The sequence below is a fragment of the Hylaeus volcanicus genome, chromosome 4 (assembly GCF_026283585.1).
Source record: "Hylaeus volcanicus isolate JK05 chromosome 4, UHH_iyHylVolc1.0_haploid, whole genome shotgun sequence".
In the NCBI taxonomy this organism is placed as follows: Eukaryota; Metazoa; Arthropoda; class Insecta; order Hymenoptera; family Colletidae; genus Hylaeus; species Hylaeus volcanicus.
The window spans coordinates 22,424,073-22,445,692 of record NC_071979.1 but is presented as its reverse complement, the minus strand read 5'-3'; the positions used below and the strand labels follow the sequence as shown (position 1 = coordinate 22,445,692).

Sequence of the window (21,620 nt, the reverse complement as noted above, 5' to 3'; positions counted from 1 at the left end):
GTCGCGTTGTCGACCAGGGATGGGCGAAGTGTGTCTCAAAAGGTATTCGAACGACCACGTTCCTGATCTGTATTCCGATTGTGATCGAAATGTAGCTCTGTTTAGCTAGGTGTTTCTCCTTTTTGTGGTATCGATGATCGTCGTGGGTACGTTTAGTAGCCATAGTTCTTTTTCATCATTGTCGATCGATTCGTACATCTTTGGAAGTCTAATTGTTGTCCTGTTTTGGTGTTATATATATTTTATAATAACAGACATTTTCTTGCCAATTTTTTCTATATTTATGGGTTTCAGTTTTCATCAAAAATTCAGCAAGCTTTCAAAGAATCTTATATTTTCAAATAAATTTGTTTATTTGCGTGCACACTTTTGGGAACCCATCCCTGATAGTCGATGAATTATATAGTCCACGACAAAGATATAGCACAGACCATATTTTCATATTCATTTCACTTTTAACCTTATTTATTCATTTTGTACAGACTTTGATAATTTAAAGAGCATAAAAGCCACAACTGTTGCACAGAAATGGAACGATAGCGTACTGTTTAAATAATTCTTGTACGAATATAAAGAATTGTTTTCGATTTAGTATTTCGTATCCCTTTCACCAAATCGAAGCACCTTGATCAACGTGTTCGTTAACGATTTATACAAGGTCTCAGTTGGAGTTTTTGCCATTTTTCTGTAACGTAAAGTTTCAGATCCTCTATGGCAAGGCTGAGAATGATTTCAAACCAGGAAATGGTCTTCAGCCCTGCTACACAATTTGAAATTACCGTCTGTTGCAGAGTCTATCAGTCAAATCTCCAGTATTCTTAAAACCGTTTTCACGTTGCGGATAAAACGACGTAGTGTGCCATCTTCTTGTCGCGGACGGTATTAGGACGTGGAGATTGTTTAAATCGAGCCATTCCCTCGAGGCTGGTTAATTAATAACATTAAATTATTTATCGAAGAGGATACGAACGACGAATCACGAGTCAACGTAGGATTCTCGTTCGTTCCAGCACGTAGATGGAATACGTAAAAAAAGAAGTATTACTTCCACGTAGACTTGCTCAATGATGGTTACCGGATTTCGAATGGTACAGAGTAGGAATTTCGGTGACCGGGTTCTCAATTTCGTGCTCATTTTCGAAAGCCCGTGATCGCGGAAAACTTTTTCCCAAGTTTTATTCATCGGATCTTGCAGAAAACCGGTCTTCCTGGTCGCTCCATTCCAGGTATTGTAGAGGCTACAGAATGTCGCAAGCACGATTCTGTATACCGGCACGTACCAGACAGAGTATAGTTCGTAATAAAATAAGTAGAATTCTCTCTGCTACGTGTATCGCGTTTAATTTTCGTTCGGAACGATACAGCGATACGGATTTGTGCTTCGTCATGATAAAACTAACGCTCAAACCCTTACAGGCGACTGTGTATAGTCACTCCACCCTCGATCCCCGTCCCTTCCCTTCTGAAAATTTAGTCAAAGATAATCAAACATTGCGCTCGCGACTTCCTTGTTACAATTACTTCGGGACCATGGTATTTGGGTATTTCTTCTATTTGTTTTGTAATCGTCACTGGTTGCGTGCGAACAATGTGTGCACTGGGCACGACTAAGGCTGAAATACTGCGAGATGATAGTCTATATTTTTTTTAAAGAGAAGCGTTTCGTTCTAATGTTGTTGACTACATTATCGTCATCGCCGTTATTTATTTGTTGCATAGAATGTTCCAAATTTCTTCTGCTTTATACGATCCATCTTGTGCACTTGTGATCGTGCGAGTTCGAACTGTGAACGTTATCGTCAAATCGTTGAGTAGATTGTTAAACATTCCATTGGAACGAATTGGTTTGCATAGTAGTAGATACGCTACCTGACAGGATGATGTTGGTTCGTGGTTGTGTTGGAAATAATTCCGTAGCATGTAATCGAATCAAAATTTTATGTTTTCGAGTTTTATCTTTTGGTTCATCGATAGAGTCTGTGTATGAAAACTGGAAAATTTCAACTAATAAACACCGAATCGTTCATTTTCATCCAGCGATTCGATTATCTGCAAACAAAGAATGCACTTGAACGTCTTCCAACATCAGCGGGGAAATATACAAGATACCAAGATCAAATGTATAAAGCAATAGTCAGTAGCTTGTAATGGTATATGAAAGGTTATATAATATAATATTTAATGTTAGCGTTAAGCAAGTAGATTTAAGGAATAAATTATTCTTCATCGACGAGACAATGTACTTTTTACAAGAACGCTGGTACTTAAACTTTTATATACGATTAATAAATTTATAATTATATTTGCCATCCATTTTGCACGAACGTTCTCGATACAAACGATTGCTATACGAAGTGTACTTCGGGCAACGACAACACAGGAAGAAAGTAAATCGTCGGGTCTGTGGAAATCGGTTAAGGTGCTGTAAATACATTTATTGGCATTATCATTGATTTATGTTAAATAAAAACACAACCTCTCGATTAAAACAACGACTTAACTTTTTTGTTCCTTTCAGAGCGGAGCAACATTCATTCTAAAGCCGCTTACAGACCGAAGAGCCAAGGCGATCGAATGCGAATGACCACATGCGTCAACGTTCGCCAAGGTTCGAGCGCATGTGCCTTTGGTCGCCTTGGCTCTTTGGTCTGTACGCGGCTCGATACTATTCGTCGTGCTCGAAATTGGTGGTTGCTAGTTCTTAATTTTAAAAATCCTCCTTGCCACCACGCAATATCTTTTTTTCTATACACGCGTATACATATATTTATAGCCTAGGCGATAATCTAACGGGCTAAAATTGTTCTGGCGTTTCGCAAAACGTTTGGACGAGTGATTAAATAAACACATATTCATCCGAACCACCGCATCGTTAATTAATTCGCTTTTTTTTGGGGGAGGGGGGGAGAAGGAAAACAACAGACGTTTCTTTCTTTTTGTCACAAAGGCGTGCACGCGATACGCGAACGAAGATGAAGGGGATACGAGGAAGCTTCGTTTTCCTGTACAAAGAGCTTCCTCCCTACTCTGTTTTATTTTGTACACGCACGCGTGCTTCAAAGTGGCCTCTCTCTTTCGTAATGTTCTCCAAATATAGTCTTCCTACTTATATGTATAATTACGTACGTGTGGTACTTCAGGATCAGCGTCCACGGTAAACCAAACGTCTTCCTGGACGTTTTCTTTAATGCGTATTACGCTTTAGGGATTTCTTAAATAATTCTTCCTATGCTCTAGTCGCGAAATTCAATAGGCCTGCGGAGGCAATCGATTTCTATTCGATTATTAACCTTCGGTTGACGCAACCAAACGATAAATGCCTGATGATAGAAAAAAGAATTGCGATGGATATCATTTTTGATAATATTTCGAGATAACGATTATCGTTCGGGGTGTCTAGAATCCATCGAATGAAATCTTTAGTAATTGTTGATGTGGTGTGTCAACGGAAGATTAAATGTCTAAAAATATCGAATTCTTGTATTATACTAACGTAACGGTATACATATTTTAAAAATAAAAGGGATTGAGCTTCGTAGCAGCGTTTCTCAATTTTCTCGATAATGTTTACGATTGCTTTCTTATCTTCAGCTAGGTGTTATCGTCAGCCTCTTTGGGGCTAGATCTAGAGGTGCTGTTATTTCAAAGTAATATCACCATGTGTCTATGATCATCAAAGGATTTCTTATTAATTATTGGATACAAACAAAATTTCCCAACCTTCCTTTTACCTTACAATTGATTTCCATAATTCACATACGTATAGAAGATCGAAAGTAACGTTTCTCTTGTTAATAAATATATGTATCGATCACGATCTCGAGAAACACTTGGAATAATAATTTGAAAAACATAAGTGGTAGAAAATTTGCATTTCCACGATAGCAGGATGTTTCAATTATTATTGTATCGTATTCCGTTCGATTTTGATTACAATTGTCTAAGTACAATTCATAGCAGCATCTCTAGCATATCGATCATTAAATACGTAGATAATAGACGTGCAATGCTACACGGCATATAAACGCGATGATTTACATACGAAAAAAGAATCTCGTAAACCGCGAGAGTTTATATTCCACAGATATAGTTCTTTCCGTTTGTGAATTATCTAAGGAAAGAGACGCATCCATCGAAAAGCGGTGTCATTCCGCACTTAACGTCTTTGACTCGATCAATGATACATCGAACAGAGAAAAGTAATAAAAACATAGTTGCTAACAATATCATTCGTAATCTCAAGGACGAAGCGACGCGTTTACGATATTCACAGCGAAAGCCGTCGCGTCGTCCATTCTGAGTTCCCTTTTCGCGAATTTCTTTAATTTATTCTATTATATATAGCTACTATCCGCTGCAAGTATACTGCTTACTTACCCAATACCAACTTTTCAAAAATAATCATCTATAATGCTTTCACGCGAAACTATAAAAAAAGACACCTATCGAAAACTTGGTCTCCGGAGTAGTGGTTCTTAACAAGGAGTCCATGGAACTTTTCTGGTTGCACTTTAAAGCGGTGCAACTCGCGTATAAATATTGGCAGACACTAATGCAAACTAAAAGATTTTATATTTCTCATTTTACCTTCATCGTCGACAGCGAAGGTGCAAAGGTGCTTTCATTAAAATTAAACCAACCATAATTGTATTCGAACCATTTTTAATTACACGTCCTTCGCATACTTTCTGCGAAACATTAAATCACGTGTAATGGAAAACAGTTTGTATATAATCACGTTGAGACTTATTTTCATAGAAAGAACTTTGACAATTCATTGGTAATACTCTCACAGAGATACAAGGACAATTATGGGTTTTCAAGTATAAATGGAATTCAAGTTTACTGATACGTTACTATTTATCGCTAAATAATAATCAATTAAACATTTCAGTTCCTTCAAATGAACAGGCTAACTGTAAAATACTTCTGCAATAATGCAATGAAGATTATAAGAGATTTTAGTTTACATAAATGGCTGTAACATAGACAGACTTGCGGCACCGCTTTGAAGTTCGATGACCGAGCGCGCATAATACGAGACGCGAGACGAGTATCTCATTCACTCTTCTCTTTGGACGATTCACGCGTGGTTTGGTCTCAGCTCGAGATACGACAGATTGATTCCTGGACTGAATCGTCGATCAACCCCGAGTAATTGCGAATTTCCGACCCCGATTTCTCTCATATAGCCGGGCACGCCTGCATTTCGTAACGTTCCATAAAGCTATTTACTATAAATTAATAAACTCTATCGAATTTCCATGGACCATAAATCACCCGGTAATCAAACCCATGGATTCCATTTTGCCCAACACTGCCATGATCTCCAACCAGACGGGCAGGGGTTGGGGAGGGGGATCCTTGGGGAAAAAAAGAGGTTAAGAACCACTGCTCTAAATGGAGCTCGGTTTAAAGCGCATCGTTGGAACTCTCTTTCTCTCTCGTTCGTTCTCTCGTTCACTCTCTCGCTCTCGCTCTAAGTAAACACCAAGAAGGGTCGTCTCGGAACAGTTCGTGGGAAACTCGCGGGCGCGCTTTAACGCACTTAAAATAATTTGTACAGCATATTATTGCACATTGTCTTTCGAGGAGCGTGGACGACGCGCCTAACGCTCTCCGGCACGAACAGTCGCGAATGGTCAACCTCTCTCGACGGAGGGACTCGTGGCGACTGGACTCGTTTGTTTTTGTTGGATTTGCTCGGGATGAGCCGGTCTCATCGTGCAGCGCACGCGTAGCAACCCGTACGGCAGCCAACCGTTGGTCGTGTGCACGGCCCTATTGTTCTTTCTGCTGTCGACCGCCTCGCGTTGCGCTTGCAGCCGATGAAGCATCGCCCCTGCCACGAGGGCAGAGATCACCGCGGAGAGAGCAACAACGATGAACAACGCGCTGAAACCGGGCATGGGCAGGCAGATACCATAAACCACTTCCTCCCGTATTCTACCTTGGAAGACCGTTACAGCTTCCGCGTGAGTGTCCGGGCTGAAGGCCAGATCGGCCTCGGAAATCACTTCGTACAGACCGCTCACGCCGACGTCCGCGCTACGTATCTTTCTGTCGGACACCACGACCGACCTCTTTCGTCTGCCGTTCGGAGACGAAAGAGGTGTCACCGGTACAGCTGTCTCACCCTCGAGATTCCGCGGACCATGAGGGAACTGATCCTGTTCGCTCTCGTATCGCGTCACTCTCGGTGGATCCTGAAAATAGATTCACTGGGTTAAGAACAAGTGAAAGATTGGGTCGCTTTTATGGTGGCGAGAATTTATTTTCTATTATTGAGATGATAACTTGAAATATTGGAAACAATGCACGGTCAGTCCCATAAATATTCGCGACCTCTATATCTATTGAAGAAATTTGTTTAAATTAAATGGCAGGTTTGACGTTTCCAAGTGTATATTTGTATAAATATGTCGATGCATATATAAATATATACATGTATAAGCTTGTTCATATTTATAATGAAAAGTTCATTTGGTAATGTGAAAATTATTATATAATTTGAGTAAGAATATTTATGGGATTGACTAGTATATCGCAGTTGTTGACGTAATGTCATAAGTCACTACGTAGAATGTGAAACAAGCGCTATGCAGAGATGAGAAGATGAATAGCGAGTCTGACTAGTTATGGTATAATCTCCTAAATTATACGGTGGAAGGCAGAGCACTGCTTTCCCGCTGCGAGTCAGCGGCGCGCCGTCCACGCAGCGGCAGTAGTATAAGTCCCTCATGCGCAGACACTTTATACTCGGACATACGATTAATAACTCGGAGATCACAGAGACAGAGAACATCGAACGCAACTTCGCAATTCTTGACTTTCGTCTTATTTTGACACGCAGAGTCATTAATTTACGTTTTCTTGGACTAAACAAACGTCCACTAGGAAATCATTTTTAAAAATACGTTCTCATAATTACCAAGAATGGCCTCGAGAGATCGCCGTCGTCAGGATGAATCTCCTCGTCCTGTGGCTCGACTACCGGCGCCGGTAATCGGTTGCTCGTCTGCGCCTGCGCCTTCGGGACCGACTTCTCGACCCCCAAGAAGTGACCCCCTATCGAGGTCATCTCGTCACCATCTTGAATGATGTCGTCGTAAAGGGAGCCGTCCGGTTGCTCGGCTCCCCCTCCAGCGTTTTCGTTATCCTTGTCGGCGCTGTTATTGTCGTCATTGTGAACGGTGGGCGGTGCTGTGGTCTGCGAATACTGCGGTCGTATCTGATCCTTGCGCTCCTGAATGTAGTGGCCAACGGACCCGCTCAGTTGACAGTGATCCAAACAACCGTGACGACAAATCTCGACCTTGACATTGATCAAAACAACTTATCATCCGGCTGGTCCGCGTCATCTACTTCGTTTTTTTTTTTATTTTTTTTTTTTACAACGGACAAATTTGCATAACGAACGAGTCGACGCTTTTTGTCGTGCGTTCAGCGAATTCATCGAACCTCTTTAGCAGCTGTTTGACGGTAAATATTTGTTTGCGGTTTCGCGAAAGGCTCTCCGAGTTAACGTTAGCGACAGGATCGAGCACCTTCCGAGCAGGCTCGAGTCCTCCAACTATTACGAGAAAGGAAAGTAGTAGTTTCAAGTAGACTCGAACCTCGTCGAGGCAGATTCGATTCCTCTGTAAGCACTTTGAGAAACAAAAGTCGGACTTCCTAGTAGAATGGAACCGTACGATGCTTCGTGTACTCGACTGTGTGTTCTTTAAGTGCTACTTGTAATAGGTTCGATTCCTTCAAATATTGAAATACTTGTAAGCGCAACTTTCGAATTTTACAGGTGCTCACCTTAGGATTCGAAACTAGATTTCGTAGATTAGTATTTTACACTTCGTACATAATCATACGAAAATCATACACTTGAAGATTACAAGATACAACAAAAGTGAGAATAAAACTGGTATTTAGGTGAAGTTGTTTCTTCCTTTATTTATTTAAATTCCCTTCTTTTTTTAGTTAAAGTAAATTTCAAATAAAACACTTATAAGCGTTGGGAGCTGCTGGTAACGAAATTGAAATTAAATTCGGAGCGTAAAGGGTTAAAACTGAAACTGTGATTAGCGAATGGATCACTAGCAACTTAGAATCTTGCAGAGCAGTTCTTCAAAATATTCTACAGTTAGATTCGTAAGTACCTATTGATCTCAATCCCATCTTTAGCGACGACATCGAGATAAACAGGTACCTACCAATTCAATTCTACTTGGAATTGCTGCCTGTCTTTCTTAAAATGCTTCTTCCTGTGCTTGATCCCATCCTTAACACGGTAGCCTAACAACGCAACATTTCATCTGGCGATAATTACGTTCCTGATTGAAGGCCACCATGGTTTACCTTGCACTTGATGTGCACGCTGAGCGCGTCCGGGAACTTGAACGCGTGAAAGAAGGCGTAAGTGATGACTGTCGCCCGATCATCCGAGCCCCGCGCCTTCAGGAATCGGCTGATCATTTTCGGCCTAAGCACGCATCCGAACTCGTCGCTTAGCTGTATCGTGTGCCCACCACCGTCCGACGCCACGCACGACTTGACACGCATGTCGAATTCTCCTGGATCGAGATAACGAGAAAAGTTACGTTAGTTGCCTTTGATAGAAGTTCACGGTGTCTCGCGTAGAGTCGAAACAAATATAGCGATCTGGTCAAGTCGGTTTCCAAGTGTCCGTTAAGCAATCAGATGGAATTGGAACTAATTGTGCCATGGAATTAAACGTAATTGATTCAAAAGTTTCGGGGATTTAAAATTCATCTTAAAAAGGTGAGTCTCTGGTTTTTCGTAAATGTTCACTTGTGCACTTGTCCATAATCTTGAAACACCCTATAACTCGTAAGCAGAGTCGTCCTATTTCACACTCGTTAATACACGGCAATCCTGAGTGGTATCCCGCAGTTAGGCTGCTACCGTCTTGGCACCCCTGCAGTTTCCACGAGATCGCTACATTTGTTCCAGCGGTTCGAAATGTGCGTCGGTCGTTACCTCGATAATCGTTTATAGCGACGACCAGGGTGAGGGTGGAGCCGAGCGGCACTATCCCGGAGACCGGCGGCGCCCATGGTCCCTTGCCGTGTTGAATTTCCATCCAACAATCCACGTTGTCGCCTGCAATATCAATAGAACTGGCATGCTCGTATTTGTGCGACCCGGAGGTAGGGGCGGTCCGTGCTTTCTAGGCGCGACGCGCCAAGCGCAATTTATACGCGTTGCATAAATTGAAATTAAGTGGCGTGGCTGCGGTTCCACCTGTGGTAAACCGCGGGTGCACGAGTTACCGTATACGGTACCATCGTTTACCTCGTATTAAACTCTTTGCGCCGAGGGATCATCGTTTCTCCTATCCGCTACGTGTCCCGTAGTACTCGTACACGGTAAAATGTGGCTGACGTAAACTGCTCGCACGTACATCGGGCAACGAGTGCCCGTCGCAATTGCTCTGTCGTGTCGATAGATCCCGCGGTTCCGTTTCACGGTGTTTAAAGTACATCACGATTTATCTCGGGGATCTCACGCGACCGTTCGACAGACTCCGCGACAACGTTAAGGTATACCGTGATTGTTTATTTATCGTCGATAGGCGACGTTAGACTGACGCGTACATGATGGGGGAAACCGTACCTCTGAAGTCTAATTGTATCACGTCGAGATCGGCGATCACCATCGGCGGTTTCGAGGCGGTTTTCTCGTAATCGTTGAACCACTCGCATCGCAATCGTTTCGCCTCGTCCCAGACCTCGAGCAGGTCTTTGTCGTACTGAACGACTACGGTGTTTTCGTAGAATTGGCCGTGCATGTCCGGTTTGGTGCCGCATCTGTGACGAAAAGAAGAGAATCTTTAAGATAAATTAATTCATTGATGAATGATTGGGTATATTTTAGGGATTTCTTGTAGTATTATCTAATTCTTTGGGTGAAAATGGACCGAAAAGTCCTGTACTCTTTCGTATTATGACGCTTCGTTATTTAGATAGAAATTAACGTTGACATATGACTGATATTTAAAGATCGACACAGTTACAATGGAAACTCCTCGTATCATGTTCCAGGTTTGCCACCAGCCGCTGAAACCAATTCTCTGGCACTCTAGTCGATTATTTGTAATTGCAAACATACTCTTACTTAATCGCCTCATTAATTATATAATCCCACGTATGGAATAAGAATATTATAGTGTCATTGCGGCTCCTCAAAGTTTTCAGATTCTCCCAAACCTGCCACAGTTGACTCTACACATTTTGAAGAACATTTTAAATAACATGTTGTCGAACAGGTTTCTCCATAAGAACTCGATCAATTAAATTTAAAGTTATCCGTGGGAACGACTTTCGACCAGATTGCCACAGAGTGATAATCATGACATAAATTTTCTTAGTGAGACTATTCGTCGTTTAGCTCATTTTAATGCTAATTGGATCGAAATTCGTGGCACGTTATTAATTGAACCAGGGTTAAAAATAAATAGTATATTCAAAGTTGAGGAATTTCAAACGATTTGATGTCATTGCTAAGATAATGATACTGGAGATTATAAGATTTCGTTTTGCGAGTAGTATTTTTATTGTTTATTTGGATTTGTAAATTAGGCTCTCAAAGTTTAAAATGGCCCATGTTTTAATCAAGGTAAACAACAAAGTCATGAATGCTCCACACGTCAGTCCCATAAATATTCGTACCTTTTATGTCTATTAAATAAATCTGCCTAAATTAAATGGTAGATGTAATATTTTCAAATAAAATTTTCATTATAAATATGTGCACGAATGAACTTTACACTTGTGTGTATTAATATTGAAATATTTATTTGAAAATGGCAAACCTATCATTAAATTTAGATAGGTTTCTTTAATAGACGTAGAAGGTAGGAATATTTATGGGACTGGCTATATTTATTTCTACAGAATTTTCTATAGCCTCCATGGTAAATTATCTAGGTTCGCTTGCTAAGCATCTCTTAAATCTTTTGATAGACCCAAGTTACAGGGTCGTAGAGCCTCCCTATAAAGATATTTTTCGAGATAAGCACAGCTGAACGAGTAGATGGGAAATCTAATGGTCTTACCTCGCGTAGGCTATCCGAAAGGAGAAGAAAGTTTGCCCGGTGGAAGGCGGAACGTAGACGCATCGAGGATCGGCGTGCTGGCCTTTGGACGAGACTATGCCTTCGAAGGGTTGCGAGAACGAGAGATGCACGTCCATGTGATCCTTTCCGCACATCACTTCGAGGGATTGTATGGCTGGCATTCCTTCTGGCCTCTCCAGCGGCCAAATGTCGCTGTTGCTACCGACGCTCTTCAAGCCAACCACCTGTGCATTCAACGAACACATTTTTCTACCTTGAACTCTCGACGACCTCCTCTTCCTTTCTCACTGGTTTACCGCGGGGGATCACGAGGCACGCGTGCTACTGCCTTCTATGAATATCGTTCGGCCAGGAGCGACCCAAAGTTACGCGCGTAAATCACCAGTTAGCGGTTGTCGACGGTGGCCAGGCCATTGTGTCAAAATTTATTACGAGTTCAGCAACTCCTCGCAGTTTATGTCTGTATCTGTTGGGGATACTGTAACTCTGACGATTTCATTAATCCTTTGTGCGGCGAAATCGCGGACGCTGGATTGGGTTATCCACTCGTCGGCGACCCGAATAGCGCAGCTCTTCGTTTAGATGCCGCTTAACTATTCCGAAACTTTTCCTTTTATTTCTCGAGGAGATTTTATTCGTGGAAGTTTATTTTTCTGGGGGAATTGAATCAGTGTTTCTCAAATTAAATACAGCGGTAGTGTCGATGAATATTTTATAGAGGAAAAATAATTTCATAGTAATTTCTACGCGTTGTTTGTAACTTTGTAAGGAATTTTTTAGACGAATTGAATGACCACGGTAACAGTTGTAGCTACTCTCCATAGGCTGGTAACGGAGTTATGAAGCAATTATCATACAACCCACGAGATGGATGAGATCGAGAAAGATTAACGTATCTGTATGAAATCAGGTGTTGAAGGTTGCAACTTGTATAGTTCCAGGATACAACACGCCAGTATGTCCAAACTGATTGAGTAACAGGATGGGCAAGAGTTGCGGTATAGTTACCTAGATATATAATCGGTATAAAACTTTTATAGGTTGGTTACGCTCTGAAAGTCAAGAGAGTGATCTCATAGATGTTATTTACGAACTGGGGGTATCCTGATCGTAAATTTTCGCACGATCAGCATGTAAATTCTCTGGTATTGTTATTCAAAATTAGTTGGTTCAGTCTTTTATCGCGTTTCCTCCGTAAGAATGGGACAATTACTGCAACGGTTTCTTCATTAGATTCCTGTTTAAAACTGCGTAAATTTATATCGAGGCAACGTGTGTCGTATGAATATTTAGATAAACGGTTGTTCACATTGTGCTTGCTACATTTTAGGTAATCCTTTTGTCAGACGTTAACCGCGATACATGCGACGGTAATTGAGAAAATTGTACACATTGCAGCTGGTTAATTACGGTTCATTGTAGTCTACTGTTTCCCAGCTGTGTGAAACTGGGATAAATTCATAATAGAATAAGTACAACTGTTTTTATAACTGAAAATGCTCGCGTGTATAATTTTCTGTAATATCGCGGTGCATGAAATTCTACAAGACGTACGTGACTTTTCAAGTATCAAGATCGCAATTGGAATTAGCTTCTCGAGAATTCTTCTTAGAGGATGGAGTATCCGATTCTCGAGGAATCTTGCTTGTTAATGAAAGCAATCTATTCCAGACCCTTTTTAATTTAGAACCCCAATAAAGATCACGACGAAGCCAAAGGAAGAGTCTCATGCTAGTACATCCTCCTCCGGGATATTCATCGTTCGCCTAACACTCGCAAGCACCGCTCGGAACAGAGACTTTACTATTTATTCTCGAGGATGCACACCGTAGGTCGTCTTAAGCTATATGCAGGAGAGATTACTTAACGACTGCCGTAATAGCCGATCCATCGTTCATTACGCGTACCGGTTCGAAGCATAGAAGATACCCTTGTCGTGAATTGTGAAATTATTATCGCGCGTGCACCAATCGCAGCCCGCGCGCACCCATGTAGATCATCCTGGGATGAGCTTTACTCGGTAACGTACAGGATATTTCCCCGTGCGCGTTAGCAACCGATAAAAAACCAAGTTACAGCCTTCGAAACGGTCTGTTACCAATGAGCTAAAACCGAATGAGATACAAATCAACCGCGACGGCTCGAATAGCGAGTTATATCCCGAACGAGCGCCTCGACGAGACCTATCCCACGGCGTCTATAATTTCGCGTGTCCAGCGTCGTTATTTTCAATCAGACGTTGCCGATTGTGTCATTACGGTTATCGTAAACTACTCGTTGCAACATTCATCCGCGGCGCGTCTACTCTGACCGTAAATCCCGCGGCGATGAATGAGCGACTCTCGTTCCGACGATACAACGGATCCTATTAGGTCGTAGCAAATGAAATATTCGATCGGTCGAAGATCGATTGCGATTAATAAAGTGCCCACGGGGTAAGGTAGGAAGTAGCGGTAGTTGAGCGCGGAGTAGCAAATCACAGTGAATGGATATTAAATGAGCGGGAAATGACGACTGAAAGGATGGTGGATTCATTTCTCAAAAATGAGTGGGAGGAAGTTGTATAGAGTAAAATTACTATTCTCTTTTACAGTGATCGCCTTCAAAAACTGCGGTAAAAGCATTGTTAATAATTGAGTGATTTTAGGAAGAAATTTGAAGTACATGGATCAAATTGCCAAGCTCAGTAGTCTTAGAACTATGTTGATCCTTTATAGAAGCAATTCTGTTTTTGGAGAATTTTCAACATGAATTAGAATATGTAAATTTGAGTACAGGAACGCATAGCTTCGCTCTAATGCGTGAAGGGGGTAGGAGTCAGGCGAGAGGCCCAACCCATAGACTGCCTCAACGAACCAACGCTTCAAAAATATAAAGGAGGTTAGTTACAAGAGTTTGAAACATTGAAACCTAATCTAAGCAGTCATCCAGAAGGCAATTATCATTTCCTGGTGCCAAAAACAGTATCTTCCTATTCCCCCAATGCTCTGAGGTCCAACCCATAGACAAACTCAACGAACCAACGCTTCGAAGACATAAAGCATTTTAGTTATATAAGAGCATGAAACGTTGAAACCTAATCTAAGCAGCCATCCAGAAGGCAATTATCATTTCCTTGTGGCAAAAACAGTATCTCCCCAATGCCCCAATGCTCTGGTTCCAACTGATCCCAGTTTTTTTTCCTCCCTCGTCCCATATCCCGAAGATCCAAGAATCCCGAGGACGGGAGTCAGAGGCGCGCAGGCCGTGGGAGATTAGGCGTGTTCGTCCGCAAGGATTTCTAGAAATGTCTCCGCTCTGCGTGCATTCTTCGGTACGTCTTTGGGCGTATTACCTCGAACCCAGCGTACTCACACGACCGAATGGGTCGGGCTCAGCCGCAGAAAATCCGCGACACGTACGCGTAAGTGAGCATCGTCGAAGGAAGGTGTTCCCCGCGTATATGCCCGTGGCTTGCTCGCGCGCAATGCTGTAACGGGAGAGGCGTCTTTACCGCTGCATTAACGGTCGCCGTTTTTCGCGCAAGTGAAAACAAGTTTCTGCGCTCTTACAATCGCACTGTTAAATGACAACGTTTCATTAGAAATGATTACGCACCTGGCATACGCCTGGACCACGCGCGTGTGTGCGTCCGCGACGCTGGTCGCGAGAGAGCCTTGTTTTTCCGTGCTCGTCCGTCCGTCGTCTCCGCCGCGCCTCGATTCATGCTCGACATCGAGGATCGGCGAATCAACGGAGAACGATTTTCGATACCCATTGCTGCCATTGTACGCAAAGTGCGAGACAACGGCGACACTTCGCAGGATGATTCGATAGAAAAATAGCGTCACGGAAACGAATGGCGGTATTTTCGGGATTATATCATCGTTCCAACATCTAAGTCAGTGGTTCCCAAACTTTTTTGTCCTACTGCTCCCTTTCCAGAAAAAATATTACTTAGCGCCCCCCTGGAAATTAATTTTTTGTTAATTTTAATAGCAATTAATACGAAATATATATATGTATTAATGTTTATACCTTTTTCGTAAAATATAGAAAGGTGTAAATTAGAAACATTGAACTTTGAAATTATGAAACTATTTATTGAACTCGGAATAGAATGTAATACAAAAAAAAAAGTTAAAACATTCGAAATCATTTTAATGAGAAGGATGAATCTGGTGTGCTGCTAACAATTTAGTTATCCTCGGCTTTATTTTCGTCAGCAGTAATCTTAAATCACCGCGATTTACTATTCGCAATTGGTTTCTTTTCTTTTTTGTTAATAAATTGGTTACTGCACCGAACCCACGTTCCACTGAATATGACGAAGGAAATGCAATTAAGAACTTTTGAATTATAGCCCACATTGGCCGTCAGCGCCCCCCTAAATCGCTGCAGCATCCACCAGGGGGCGATGGTCTAAGTCTTTTACTTCGAGTTCAACCAAGAGTCCTGTTATTCGGATAGATTTTCCTCGCGTTTGGGAAAAGCAAAATCGAAGCGATAGAAATCGTCGAGGTCGCCGCGAACGAGCGAGGTTCTATCTCCGCCATCTATCAACCTGGGGACAATGCGCCCGTGCTTTCGAACGTGAAACGAATGGCAAACGATATTTATATTACGCGTCGCGGTCTGAAGCAATTCGCAGGGATATAGACTTTACGATTCCGCGGCGGTTCGTCGCAACAGCGAATATATCAGTATTCCGAGTGACTCGAACGTGAGGCGCGCAGGTAGGTGAGTTTCCCATCGCGGCTCTTCTAGCGTTCGAATACTAATGCCCGTCTCGGTGCTCGATTGTGCTGCTCGTGACACGCGGAAATAGCTTCCTCTCTGCCCGCTTATGCGCTTGTCTTTGCTTGGGACGAGCGTCTATTTCTCCCCGTCACGTTCCTTCGAGTGGATACCCATGAAGCATCCAGCGGTGGTTCGCGATTCAAAGACCGATGCCGAAAAATGATTGCCGTTTTATGGGGAAAAACAATCATTTGGTACAAATTTTTATGTACGGTGCGTTTATAGATTCTAGGGATGCCATTTCATCGGATTTTTCCACTTTTTCTTTTACGGAGTTAATCGATTCGTGCAATGTATAAAAGTATAAAGTAATAGAAATTTGACTGATAATCCAGGATAATAATATGGTACAAAAATAATTCTTGAATTTCTCATGGTTCTCTTAATTCAGCATTGCTTCATACAGCAATTAATCGCACGGTCTAGTCGCACCTATGGCGAAGCTTGCTGGGTCAGCCTCACTGATGAGGCTCCTAACAACACGCAATGAAAAGTCGAATGTTCCCGGCGAAAGACCTAAATTACAGGTTCCTCCGATGTATCGAACAAAAGAAAAGATGAATCTCCGTATGTAATTTAGATTACCTTCCAAAATGAAACCGTTACTTGTAAGAAGTTGAATCATATCCCGACTAACAATCGCTCTTTAATTTGAGTACGAAATAAAACGAATTTGTTACAATGTTGATCGTACCACCAGTATCGTTTAAATGTATGTATACTACATTTTACTACAAAATTCTAATGTGTAGGACAGTCCTTACATCTTCTGTAAGATTATAAAACCTGTAAACGCGTTGCTCCTTCAACGGATAATTATTCGCGCACATGCATCATATCGTTCGCTATTAAGATCAAAAGATCCACAGTGTATAGAGTTTCTTACGTGCCTGGTAAGCAATGAGAATAAGCAGTCGTGTTACGGGGATGATAAACCAGCAAAGAAAGAACGACTACGTCAAAACAACGTGATTAATCAACAGAAAAGATTAAGTAACGTGGATGGGCAGACATGTTACGCAGATGTTGAAACGAGCAAAGAGAAGACTACAACGTCAAAACAACGTGATGAATTAATGGAAGAGACTTTTGAAGAACTTGCGATCCTGGTGAGAACACGTGTCATTGATTTGTTATTAACCTGTACTCTGCTAAAGGCAGTATTAAATATTTGGTAATACTTAACGAACCATTTATTTTAATATGTACAATGGCATCCATATTAGATTAGATCCACAATCGAGGACACAAAATTGAACAATTACCGACACTATCGTTTAGGGCGAATGTCATTTGTGGATACGAAGAAGGGCCAGTTTTCCTCGAAAACAACACTATTAGAATTTTGTTTTCCATACTAATTTTATTCGAAGTTAACCCTAAAAATTAAATTGCATTAGTACGATCAAAAAAAAAAGATAATTCAGGTTTTGAAAGGGTTAACCATATCCACGTATAAAATTCCACAGAGCGGTCATTGCCAAGATCGCCTGGCTTTACCTGCCCAAGCAGATTGCAAGCGAAGATCTATCTCTCTTTTCGCAGAAGCCATATCGTGGATTTAAAACAAGACGCGGCCAACGGTCCCTCGGTTGCTTTGCATACACGTAAAGAAATCCATGAAAGTTGGCGAGTGCACGGTCCTCCGTGGGACGAATAATAAATCCAGCAGCGCGAACAATATGGACACGGAAGCGCATAAATTTGCCAAGGAGCAGACACGCGAGAGGACGCGACGCATTTCCTGCGCGAGACCGCAATAAGAGGTCTCACTCCGCAGACGCAATAACGTCGCGGGGCCAATAGGTTGCGCAGGGGTCCTGAATAACTTTCAGAGGAAGCAGGTGCAGAGGGAAAAAGAGGAAAAGAAGGTCGCAAGACACGCGTAACGGTACCTAGAGTAGGCAATATCCGCTTGTGAGCCGACGAGTCTCCCGCTGCGTCATCGCATTGTCATCGAACTATGACGAATTTCTCATTGGGAGTCGTTTCAGAACGCGCCACGTTCCATCCATTCTCTGTTCGTACCTGGATGGTGGCCAGGGGGGAGGAGGGAACGCTTTTCCCCCCACCTTTCGTCCATCGTTTTTCGTTCTGAACGGTACCCCCTTGTCAGGGTTTTACTCCTAAGCCCGTTAGCCTTTAATTAAGGGATCCACGAGGAGTATGGCGGCGTTAGAAAACATACTCGAAATTATAGACCGTTAACGGAATTGGTGGCCGAACCTCGGCACGATCTACGATTCGATTGTCTCGACAAAAGGATGCGCTGGGAGATAAGAGAATCTGCGAGGAGCTGCGCGATTGCTGGACCATGCAACGACTACGATCTTGTTGGCTACGGGAATCCCAGGCATGCGGTCTTATTCGACGCGGTGCCACCATTAGACTGGAGAATCGGCCGTAATGAACCACAAGCATTCGTTGCAACTTAATGGAAGGGGCAGGCGGGTGATGGGATCGGTGTCGAGAAATTTTTCTCTTTTATCGTTCGGTACTTACTTAACCCATCGAACCTTTGAGTGCAAGAGGAAATTTTCATTCATATTCGAGAAATGCCAGACAATTTTAACACGACGAATGGCACATCATATATGAGTGGCAGAGCTTTTCACCAAGGAAATTCAACAATTAATTTGAAGGGTTAATTTATTTTAGGCTTCCATAGGACGACCAACGTCATCGCACTCGTACAAACCCGTTTCGATCCAAGTTACGCGACTCAGAATCGCAGGAAATGCTGAACAGATCAAACGAAACAGCATTTGCCAGGCATGTGGTTTAAACAACTCGACGACGCATCGCGAGGTAGCACAATTGCGTTTATCCGACCCGCGTACGATACCTATTGCGCGGGCAAATGTAAACAGACGTTTCCCATGCAGGCTTCACAGAGGCTAACCGTTAGACCAATATTGAATTACATTTTCCATGTGGGTCCGCTCCTAGTGGTATCCGCAGCCGTTTTGCTCGCGTTATGGCAGATGCATGCACGTTCGTTAATTGCAGTATCACTCACCATATAGATCATCATACGTAGCAACCTCCACACCCCTGGCATCCTGGAGGTCCCAGCCTCTCACGATGAGATACGCTTCCCTGGAAAGACAAACGTTCGTCGTTAGGAACGGCGGATGATGCTCTAATCGCACGCAATCTAGCCAGGCCCGTAGGAATTCGCAGCCGGATCTATTTTAATTTATCCGACCACCATGGTCTAGCGAGCAAATTAACTGAACACCGGCCGGCCAGGTCGCGGTTCGAATCCCAAGGAGGTCTCCCGGCGCAAAATTGATTTGCGAAGAGAAATCATGGTCATGGGGTTTCACGAGTGTACGTGTGCCCGATCCATTCTGCGGAATCAGGATACGCGTTACAAGTTCAGATAAATAAGATCGATACCGATATAACGATGGGGCACACAACTCGATGCAACATAGTAGCCTCTCGAACGATTACGCGTTATTCGGGAAATTATCGAGCGGAGGTAATCGCGATCGAAGCTTGGGACTACGCGTACTACATGATATTTAAGATTCAGACGGGGTGCTATTAAGCGATATCGTTAGGGATACGGTGTTGGTACATTTATCTCTGATGTACGAGATATGAAACGGATTTCGTACCTCGAACGACTTGACAATCTTGATGGCCGGTAATTAGTTCGTTTGTGGGCCGATGGTGAACGACGATGGATGTTTTAATTGGGCGTTTAGGGAATGTGTGGGAATTAGGAGAAGATAAATGTGTCTTTAGGGGTGATAAATTGGACAGATATGTCACTTTTATCACTGTCACATTTTAGGTACAAAAGTAATCTTCGCACTACAGTAATTCTTTTTCGTCTTCTCACTCCTCCAAAAAAAAAAAAAAAAAAAAAAAGATGTTTAAATAGTATTCAAGAAAATTTTAAACACAACGTAACGCGCAAGGAAACTTGACTGTTAAAACGTGCGCAACATAAACATTGATTAAACATCGGAACTAGTACGAACACACTGACATTAATCGTCCAACCCTGGAGTAACAAGTTTCATACATTTTCGTATCGGTAACTCTACTCTCGGCTAGCAATGACCTACCGATAAGTATCGTTCGACTTTTACGTTGATTTATCGCACGAGATACCTCGCGAAGATAGCGAATACAGTTGCCTTTACCCTATGGAACAACGTTTTAAATGCTATGGGGGGAGCCTGGAGGGGGGGGGGGGAGAGTTACAACTTACAACCGGCGCGTTTGTAGAATAACCTACTCACCAACGGTTCTTTGTTGATTAGGATGTAGTCGCAACGGAGTTGTTAATGAATCGATAAGCGATACGTTACCGGTTCGGGTAGTTCCTCGAGCGTCATTCTAATTGCAGTTTTGCGTACAGTACAGGCAACCTCGATCGATGCGATCCATGTTTTCGTCGACAACAATATCGACCCCGGAGGATGTAAATGATAGGATATCGTAAATACAGAGAAGCTCAAACCGCCGAGGAAATGCCGAGGAAAATCAGTTAATTGCAACAATGGGGTATCGTGCAACGTTCATGTGGCTTCTGATGTTGAATTGCTTCATTTTCTCTGTCAAGATTAGTTTCTGCCTGAAGATGTTCGTACAACCTCTTCGTCGAAACATTGCACCTAATACTGTCTCGTAATTTGCTCAGTTGTAAGATCAGTGGAAGGAAAAGAAAAATTGTTGATTGATTTTAGAATTGTTTACCTCCTCCACTTGATTCTACGCGTGTACGACAACCGTTGATTGATTTGAATATCAATTAGATAATTGAGAAAATTAATCAAGCCTCGCCACGCCGATTGATATTCAGCATTAAGAGGAACGTAAAACAAGAACGACGCAGAAATAAAACGTCTCGATGATCGCACAGCTAGATGGAAACCTGTTCCCCGTGACCATTCATAAAACTGTGGTCCGCTCCGCGGCTAAGTATTTATGAGTTATTTACGCTGATGGATTTACCGCGGAGTCTCGATCGTATTTAGCGGCGGAGATCAATCGTTTGGGCGCCCCTAATGGGCTAGACATCTACGATTTCGCGATTAGCTTTACGACTGTCGCGAATATTGTTAATACGGTTCGATCAGCGTTGTGTCACGGAAATGCTTTCACGCACTTCATGCTATTTAGCACACTTTACGGGGTAATACTACGGATTTTAATGAGACTTGGATACATACGTATATTGAAGGCTTTACCGACGTTTGAAGACCTAATTCCGAAAATTTCATGTGGAGTTTGCGTGTAAAATAATACGGTTCAATGTTTGTCACGAGGTTTCGAGTCTTGGATTCAAGTCACCTTTAAGCAGAGTCATCAAGCAAAACTTATATTAGGTTGTCCCAAAAGTCTCTTTCGTAATTTGCACTCAATTAATTTTGTGTGACAGTGTTTATATAAATAGACAATCTAATTTCTCAGATATTGATGTTGTAACAGTGATGGAGCAAAATGAATCGTACACGATTCAATAATGTAACATTAGACATAAAATGTTGTGTATGTATTACTTATTAATAAAACGAAAGAAACTTTTGGGTTAACCTAATATTAACGCTTCACCGACCGGTAGCTCGTTAATCGTCTCTTTTCAATGGCAAGCAATGCTTATTTATTACTGAGAAAGTACGATCCCATTGTATGCTCCCATTATTATGTGAATTATGAAATATTATTGTAGTATCCGCGCTTCCCATACCCAACAATAAGGAGTCAAATAAGAACACGAAACGTAGGG

The 21,620-nt window shown here is 42.3% G+C and overlaps 1 protein-coding gene across 1 annotated transcript in view; it reads right to left on the bottom strand.

Moving 5' to 3' along the window:
* Positions 1-5,616: 5,616 nt before the first annotated feature.
* Positions 5,617-21,620, bottom strand: part of LOC128874754 (uncharacterized) — a 36,960-nt gene continuing 20,956 nt past the window's right edge. Inside the window, exons 2-8 of the mRNA XM_054119795.1 lie at positions 18,891-18,970; positions 11,072-11,316; positions 9,631-9,824; positions 8,995-9,117; positions 8,353-8,567; positions 6,932-7,315; positions 5,617-6,206 (exon numbers count right to left, since the gene is read on the bottom strand). Of these exons, the coding sequence (XP_053975770.1) occupies positions 5,643-6,206; positions 6,932-7,315; positions 8,353-8,567; positions 8,995-9,117; positions 9,631-9,824; positions 11,072-11,316; positions 18,891-18,932 (1,767 nt within the window). The 5' untranslated portion in view covers positions 18,933-18,970 and the 3' untranslated portion in view covers positions 5,617-5,642. The remainder of the gene's footprint in view (positions 6,207-6,931; positions 7,316-8,352; positions 8,568-8,994; positions 9,118-9,630; positions 9,825-11,071; positions 11,317-18,890; positions 18,971-21,620) is intronic.